Source organism: Zootoca vivipara, chromosome 13, assembly GCF_963506605.1.
Source record: "Zootoca vivipara chromosome 13, rZooViv1.1, whole genome shotgun sequence".
NCBI lineage: Eukaryota > Metazoa > Chordata > Lepidosauria > Squamata > Lacertidae > Zootoca > Zootoca vivipara.
The window spans coordinates 14,289,225-14,298,432 of record NC_083288.1 but is presented as its reverse complement, the minus strand read 5'-3'; the positions used below and the strand labels follow the sequence as shown (position 1 = coordinate 14,298,432).

The 9,208-nt window shown below is 46.3% G+C and overlaps 1 protein-coding gene across 1 annotated transcript; it reads right to left on the bottom strand.

Moving 5' to 3' along the window:
* On the bottom strand, positions 1-4,949 carry LOC132593095 (uncharacterized). Its single transcript, XM_060282077.1, has 5 exons — positions 4,850-4,949; positions 3,751-3,822; positions 2,781-2,921; positions 2,148-2,219; positions 1-1,093 (listed from the first exon to the last, which is right to left on the bottom strand). The coding sequence occupies exons 1-5, from the start codon at positions 4,947-4,949 to the stop codon at positions 498-500; spliced, it is 981 nt and encodes a 326-aa protein (XP_060138060.1). The 3' UTR covers positions 1-497.
* Between the last annotated feature and the right edge of the window lie 4,259 nt (positions 4,950-9,208).

The following is a 9,208-nucleotide window of genomic DNA, read 5'->3' as shown; positions in this document are numbered from 1 at the left end:
CTAGAGGCTTCAAAATCCTTGGCACTTCGTCTTGTTGTTGATTTGTGTTGGTTTCAAATGCACTTTGCAAAAAGACGACAGCAGCGGCAATAAATAGAAGCAGCAGAAGAGAATGGTTTGGAGAAACAGGTCTACTAGACTTTATTCAAATCTGCCAATGAGCCATTCATCGAGTCCCCACCCCATGTAATCCCGGCTTCCATTCTGGAAATAGGTTCAGCAGCTCATAACACGGCATGGCGCAGGGAAGCAATGAGAAACACTCAAAAGATTCCCCTGTACTTGATCAGGAGGAGTAACTGTAATCTGGTTTGGGGAGTTTTTCCAAATAGAATTTCTGCCAAACAGGAAACCAAAGTTCTTTTATCAGTTAAACTCACTTGGATAGAAAGGGGCCTTGAGGATGCAAAGCACCCTTACTTGAGGGATTAAAGTCTGACGAGGACATTGTCTCCTCAATGATGTCATGGCTTTACTTCTTTTTGTTGTTGTTATTGTTATTGTTCTTCTTCTTCTTGGATGGTGTTTGTCTGGCCAGTAGCGCCTGTCACCTCCATGGCACCATGGTCTTTATCTCCCCCCTCTACCTTATGCAATGACGTAGATCTGGTAGTTCTCAGGTCAGTAGCATCCAACTGAGATTTTGTTTGCTTGATGTCTCCCTCTTTTGCATTATTTGTGGAGATGACAGTGCTGGGGCTTTTCTGGTCAGACTTCCAGGACAACCTTCTCTTTGGCTGGGCAAAAACAAGGTCTTTATTTGAACACGACAATGTCATCACCGGAACTAGGCTGTTGCCAGAGATGAACTCCTCATTGCAGTATTGCTTTCTCCAGTCAGCATCTGCGATGAAATCCTCATTGCTGCATTTCTTTATCCACCTAGCATCTGCGATGAAATCCTGATTGCTGCATTTCCTTCTCCATCTAGCATCTGCGATGAAATCCTCACTGCTGCATTTCTTTCTCCATCTGGCATCTGCGATGAAATCCTCATCAGAGTATTTCTTTCTCCATCTAGTATCCGCATTGACGAGCTCGGTCACATCATGGAAAGGGTTCGCGTCTATGGCATCGCATTCATTTTGGAAACCTGTTGGGGAGAAGCAGAAAGATCATTTCCTCGCGAAGGCTTCCACAAACATGGTGCCATGTCATTAAATCTCTCACTTCCAAAACACCCCCTTGAGCTTGATTTTTTAAAAGCTGCTCCTCAGAGCAAGAAATGCAAGACCTTTATTGGAAACAGCAACAAGCGTGGGAAGGAAGAACAAGCCGCAGGAAACCAAAATAAAAAATGCCAACTTGTAAGGGGAAGACAATATAGAGAACCTCCCCCTTGCATCAGGAGTAGCTCCTCCCCAAGCAGCGATGGAAGCGCGGGCTCTGAAGGGGCTAGTCAGGAAGCGGAGGGAGAGTGCCCGGGCTCTGACAGCATGGGAGAGCCCCGGCTACACAGGAGGGAAGAGAGAGTGATGGAAGGGGGGGGGAGGGAAAGCATGGAGCGTAGACCCTTTCCCCCGGTTCCGGAATTACAGAGGAGGAAAAGGGGGAGGAGATTCACTGTCCCGAGACTCTTATGTTGGGGGAAGGCACGCCGGGGGGGCAGTGCCGGATTCTGGATCGGAATGAGCAGACATGTTTCCAACACCCCGTTTTACTGTAAATAGAGTCCACCAATAAAGACTGTTAAAAGACAAGCCTGTGGAGAGTCGTTACTCTGGGTAGTCGCAATAATCCCTGATACAACTAAATCAATATTGTGGGCCAGATTCAATTGCCCTGTTCTTCTAGGAGGCAAGGACTGCTGCTACCGCAGTTCCCCCATGCACCCCACCTCCCCCAAGCAGTGCCAGATGAAACCCTGTGGAGCCCCCCCCCCCAGGCAGTCGAAATCTCGGGGGCTGTGCTCTCGTTAGTCCTAGGGCAGACAAAAGGAGACTCCATGGTGGGAAGGCAAATGCCCCCTCCATAGCAGTGCATGAGTCATTGTAGGTATGTATAATCATAGAATTATTGAGTTGGAAGGGACCCTGTGGGTCATTTAGTCGGAACCCCCCCCCCAATACAGTATCATTGGCTATAAAAGTTATAAATGGAAACCATACAAAAATGAGATTGTTTAGCCAAAGCACTAGGCAACCCACCTTCTTCCCCCAAGCCTCTTTGCAGTCCCCACGCAGTCTGAAGGAAGCTCAGAATGTCCACCTTTCCATTCCCTACAAACAGAACAAAATGTATGTTTCCTGAGAAAGATCTAGTTCGTTTCAGCTTATCACATAAAGAAGACCTTTTGAGATAATAGGTTTCTTTAAAATTTTGCCTATGATTGTTCAGATAATTAATTTTGGAGGGCACATTTATTTTTACTTTATTTTAATGTAGTGATCCATGGATAATTTTTGACATATTTGCCTTCGTCATGGTTTTTGTAGAAGGGCATGTTGTTGCATGTGTCTTAAATAAGCAAATATTTTAAAAAGTTGGGCAAAGCGAGAGGGAAGGCTGGGACTCACGAGTGGCACCCCCAAGCCTAAAATTTGTTTCATGGTTTAAAAGTGAGAAGAGAACTTGGAGAGGAATCACAACTGGATATGAAGCATCAAACAAGAACTTCTGTTGATGTCAAAAGAAATGGAGAACTGGCCAGATTTTCCCGCTCCAGCACCAATTTGGATGAAGAAATGACCAACAGATACCCCCACAAGTTTTATTTGGCTAATACCATGTCCGATATCCTTTCTGCAACTTGTTCTCTTGGTGCACACTGAGATACTCACTAACTTGAGTGCATCCCAGTGCCTGTTGTATCTCCTCGTTGTTCAAGTTGACTCCCAGGCCTATCAGTACTGTTTCCAAGTCATCAACAGCCACCATACCTCTATTTATTTTCTTGAAAATCCAAAGAATACTCTGGAAATCTAAAGGATGCACATGGGAAAGAAAGGACAACAATTACTGGGCCGGAAATTACCTTCAACCTTTAATTGCCAGGTGGTGTTGGTGTTTAGGCTCCCTGGGCAGATCGATGGAACCATACTGGCCCTTCTACAAATTTGCTGAGGTGACCCCCACCTTGCTGCTACCCCACCCAAGTTCAGTCCCATCCAGGTAAGCTGGTGTTGGGTGGACAAACCCACAGCTCTGCCTCCAACTTCAGCTCTGCCACTGAAATAAAGGTAAAGGTAAAGGGACCCCTGACCATTAGGTCCAGTCGTGACCGACTCTGGGGTTGTGGCGCTCATCTCGCGTTATTGGCCGAGGGAGCCGGCATATAGCTTCCAGGTCATGTGGCCAGCATGACAAAGCCGCTTCTGGCAAACCAGAGCAGCACATGGAAACGCCGTTTACCTTCCCGCTGTAGCGGTTCCTATTTATCTACTTGCATTTTTGACGTGCTTTCGAACTGCTAGGTTGGCAGGAGCTGGGACCAAGCAACGGGAGCTCACCCCGTCACAGGGATTCGAACCGCCGACCTTCTGATCAGCAAGCCCTAGGCTCAGTGGTTTAACCACAGCGCCACCTGAAATAAAACTGACCCCCAAATGGCCAGACCCCCAGATTGGCACAGGGTATTGTTTTTGTAAAGCAACATCAGCAGCTGCAACAATGGGTAAATCTTTTAGTTTGTGCAGAGAGGGTGAAGGAGAGAGAAACAGTTGATAGGAATGCAGGCGGAGAGTGACATACAGAGCAACAATAGGAAAGCGGCCATCTTTCCCCTCACTCCCTCAGTTTTCTTTATCATACCCTCCGTGTCTGTGAAAGGCGAGGTGTTATTCACAACTTCCAAGAATTCGGAGAAATCCAGAGTCCCAGATGCTGTAATAGAGAAAGACGCAGAAACTGAGTTGAAGTGTATGTGGGCGCATTACAGCGAAATCTAGTCTTGCGCAACTATTCAGGTGTTTCTGTTGCAGAAATTAACACTGTGCAGTTTGAAGTGACTGGGAGCACACGAACAGGCTCCTTTGGAAGAAAACATTGTCCAGGCCCAGAAAAATATTATTCAAACTTTTACTTGCAGAACTCTTTAAAAACAGAACAGAAGCATTACACCCAAAATATCCATACAATGTCCAGCACAGGCTCAACATCTTTGAAAATATGAAACAACCCAAGCAGGCCTCGAAGCAGAGGTCTGTTTCTCCCCACAGCCTGCTTTCCAGCCTCCATTGGCCTTGGGCTGCAATACTCTCCCTTTAGGAGAGCTTCATATACATCCTCACTCCATGGAGTTTGGGAGACAAAAGACTAAAACCAACACCTTTTCAAAATGGAGATTTCTAGGTCCTTTAGCAACTCAGCTGTTTCTTCACCAGCCACCCTGCTCCAGTGGAACCTTGGCTCTCAAACTTAATCTGTTCCAGAAGTCCGTTCGACTTCCTAAACGTTCGAAAACCAAGGCACGGCTTCGGATTGGCGCAGACGCCCCGGAAACAATAGCCGACAACCGCATCAAGACGTTTGACCTCCGAAAAAGGTTTGAAAACCGGAACGCTTACTTCTGACTTTTCGGCGACCGGGAGCCGATTTGTTCATCAACTAAGCAGTTTGAGAACCAAGGTTCCACTGTATTTGTAAAGTCTTCTGGCTTAGGCTTATGAGATATAAAAGAAACTTGTTCTTGTGGAACACAAATTGTCCTTCAGTCCGTTCACCCCACCCTCAGCTGTGCAAGAGCTGGGTCTGACCCACTTAAATCAGTGCACGTAGCTTTTTTTTCATATAGCAGTCGGATTTCAACAGGGCTTCTGGGCATATCAAGAGTTCCTCAACATTGCATCCAACAAAGGTAAAACAACTGCCATGGAAAACCAGAGATCTGAGGATGAAGTTTGTCACATACCGGTCACCTTGACCTGCTTAAGCGTCCGACGCATTTCAGCATTGGTCACTAGGATGCCCAAGGTATGCAAAGTCAAGAGGAGATCGCTGGTGTGAATCATTCCAGACTTAAGTGTGCTGAAAACAGTGCAGGCCTTGGAGAGCCCTGAAGAGGATGCAGACTCTGGAAAGTAAGGATGAGAGTGCATTGGTTTCTGGAACTGATTGTGAAAAAGAACAAGAGGCAAAAAAAACTTTTGGGGAAGGGTCGTAGCTCAGTGGTAGAGTAAAAAGGTAAAAGGACCCCTGGACGGTTAAGTCCAGTCAAAGGCAACTATGGGGTTGCGGCGCTCATCTCGCTTTCAGGCAAAGGGAGCCGGTGTTTGTCCACAGACAGCTTTCTGGGTCATGTGGCCAGCTTCTGGCGCAACGGAACACCGTGACAGAAGCCAGAGCGCACGGAAACACTGTTTACCTTCCCGCCACAGCAGTACCTATTTATCTACTTGCACTGGTGTGCTTTCGAACTACTAGGTTGGCAGGAGCTGGGACAGAGCAACAGGAGCCCACTTCATCGCGGGGATTCCGATCAGCAAGCCCAAGAAGCTCAGTGGTTTAGATCACAGCGCCATCCGCATCCCAGTTCAGTGGTAGAGTATTTGCATGCAGAAGGTCCCAGGTTCAGCATCTCAGCATCACCAAACAAGGCTGGGAGACCCCTGTCTGAATCCCTGGAGACCCACTGCCAATCAGTGTATCTAATAATGAACTAGATGGATCACACACACACACACACCGAATTAGAACACAAAACCTGTGCTGTATTCAAATGCAACGGCTTAGATCCAGTCCAGATTGTGTTTAGGCCCCACCCAAATCAATGGGGCTTGAAATCACCAATCTTACTGTTGTGTAGTGGGTCTTCAGTGATTTCAGCTCAGTGCAAATAAGAACAGGAGGCGAGGATCTGGTACAACATCTCTTTACTTCAAAGAACAAGTAAGAGCCAGAACACAGGGAATGGGGAAAACTGGGGCTTATATAGTAACAGAGAGCTAGCAGGGAAAAGATACATTTTGGCGGGAACCAATGGCAAGGATTCCCTCCAGCGTAAACCAATCCAGCAGCGGATCCAAATCCTGCACTCTGAACCAGCAAATGATATACGTTCCCGCTGGAACTTATGCATTCAAATAAACTCTGCAATACAATACAATACATACTTGACTGTGCTATTACTTTAATACACAACACTTACAGCATCACAAGGACTAACATATTTATCACATAGTCTTTTGTGGGTTGCGCGCATGAAATGCTATCCTGAGTTTCATTAATGTGTGTTTGTACATACACACAGATTCAGACCCAGAGCATTTGGGGCGGAGGGGAATCTTAAACAGTGAGGTCAGAGGGAAAAGAATTGCTACTGTGAATTACACAATTATCACTCTCTGTGTACTTTCTGCATTTCAAAATGGCGGCACTTGAATGGGTCTGGGAAATGGGTGAAGCTTGTAATGTCAGGAAGCGCTCCACATCTCAGGATGTTTGAATTAAAAAGATATTGTCTGTATCTGTCCAAGCGTATTCGGGTAAAGATACGAAAAGTGGAGATTTATTCCCCACTCTATGTCCTTGGGACTGTGTAGGCTTATAAATCGAAATAAGAGTAAACGTTTCTCTGTTAGGAAATCTGCAGTTTTTTCAGCCACACAGATTTCTCTTGTCAGGGCAAGAACACATTAATTACCTGGAGAACAGCAGGAACCGGGGGGGGGGGGGGGAGAGAGAGAGAGAGAGAGAGAGAGAGAGAGAGAGAGAGAGAGAGAGAGAGAGAGAAAGACATAACATATCACAAGGACAGGAAGAAACACCACAAACAGAATAATTGCCACACACAGGAAGAACAAGGATATAGTTTGAGTTCCTCACTTGTAGTTTTATAAATCATTTAATGTGTCAACACGGTTAGAAGTTATTAATATTGCAGTTGTTGTATAAGGGATTGCTATTTTGACTGGAGTGTAACTGAAATTAATAAGATTCTGGTATGCAGAAATAAAGCAAATAATCAATTCTAGCACGTGGGGGGGGCACCTTATCTAAATTATATAATTCAGTATTTGAACTATTGGTATTAATAATTGTATTATAAGTTGGTATTGTTGCAATGAGGCTATTATTGGATTGCAATTGAAAACTAATAAAAATTATTATCAAAAATAAAGAAAACAAAAAAAGAACACATGAATTACCTTCCCATCTCGGTCCCGCCTTACACATTGAATCCTTTTCATTCTCCCCTTCATAAACAGTTATGTGGAAATTGTAGACAGCTTTAGTTTTCCTGCCAAAACACATGCAGAATTAGTAAAATGTTTTTTTGCTTAATTTTGACCCATTTGTTGATCCCTGAGGGATCAGAATACAAATCCTTAAGCATATTTATTTATTTATTTATTTATTTATTAATTATTATTATTACTTTTTTTTAGACTTGCTTGTTACCCAAAATATCTCCAACAACACATTAAAAACTTAATATAAATACATACTACCATAGAAACTGAACAACCCCTATAACAAGGTTGGAGGCAAACTAATAACTACATTACCTCAGTCTATCAGATGCCTAGGGGCGGCGGCGGGGGGGGGGGAGAGATAAGTCTATACCTGGTGCCCAAAAGATATCAGTGAAGGCGCCAGGCAGACCTCGCTTGGGAAAGCATTCCACAGATTGGGAGCCACAACTAAAAAAGGCCCCTTCCCTGGTCACCACCCAGAGCCGTCTTCCCCATTGGTGTTAGTGGTTCGTTGCGCCAGGGCACCGGCCTCTCAGGGGCGCCCTAGCGAGTGGGGGAGCTGTGCAGCTTTGCCGGCAGCCTCCCCTTTCCCTGCACGCCCGCCAGCTGCGCCCCGCCAACTATATGGCTGATGGGCATACAGCTTCCTTCCCAAGCCTCCGCAGGTGGAAAGCGATCCCCGCAGAGACTTAGGATAGAAGCTGCACACAACTTCCCTCCCAAGCCTCTGCATCTGCTAAAGACGGCCCTGCTCCCGGTCGGTCGTTGTCCTCCTCCTGCTTCCTGGCAAAAGTCGGTGCGCGGCCTTCCTGGGCTGCCTTCTCGGGCGCCCCGGCGCTGGAGAGCATGTCCGCCAGCACGTTTTCCTGCTTGATCGCCACCACCACGCCAGGGATCGGGGCGGTGGGGGAGGCAGAGGACATTTTCCACCACCCTCTCCCTTGCTTTGGAGTCGGTGGGGGGCACCGGAGGGATCTCTGCACCATGGCGCCAGAACCTCAGTTGAAAACCTAGTGTCCAAGACTGTTCCTATAGGAAGAGGCATTTCCTAATATGTTGGCATCTGGAGCGATAAAGAGTTTATAGGTCAAAACCAGCACTTTGAATTGGGCTTAGAAACATATCCAGTGTTGTAACATAATTGGTATTTATGTTATTTGTGTGGGTGCTTGTGCACCTCTGAACAACCCATTGGTGGTTCCTACTCTAGCTTTAGAACAGAACTGAATGTAAAACCACAATTTAATCCCATTTCCCGCTTTAAGAATCTCTGGGCTTCAGTTAAGTGTGGTTTCGAGCCCGCCAAGGGACGACAGTGGGCATAGCTCAGTTGGTTAGAGCAGGCATCCCCAAACTCGGCCCTCCGGCTGTTTTGGGACTACAATTCCCATCATCCCTGACCTATTAGCTAGGGATGATGGGAGTTGTAGTCCCAAAACAGCTGGAGGGCCAAGTTTGGGGGTGCCTGGGTTAGAGCATGGTATTGATAAGGCCAAAGTTGCAGGTTCAATCCCCATAATGGACAGCTGCCTACTCCTGCATTCCTGTGGAAATGAAAGGCGAGACAAGCTGAGAAAGGGGCAGAACCAAGATGGCAGAAAGGAAGGGCAGAGGGAAGCAAGCGGGCCCGAGAGGGAAGGTGGAGATAAAAGGAATGGGAGTCAAGTCAAGGCAGGACAGAAGAGTCTGGAATACTCACTTGCCCTTTTTAATAGTCATGGAATCCTCCGTGCAGATACTGTGGAAGGCAGAAATGGTGGTTACTTAGAAGCCTCCTAAGACCGCCAACTCCATTTACATGGTACCTGGAGCAACACGGCTGCCATCATCAATTCATGGTTGCTTCCTTCCAGTGCCAGATTTACATATAAGCTAAACAAGCTATAGCTTAGGACCCCACTCTCTTGGGGCCCCCCAAAAAATTAAAGTAAGAAAACACCTGGATGTACCGGTAGATTTCCAAAATATAAGATTAAAAAACAAATAAAATAAAGCCTACATAAATTAACAGTGTTTTGTGTTGTGTAGGCTCCTCTGATGTAAGTCATGGGCCCCGCCTGTTAGCCTGCTCCCTA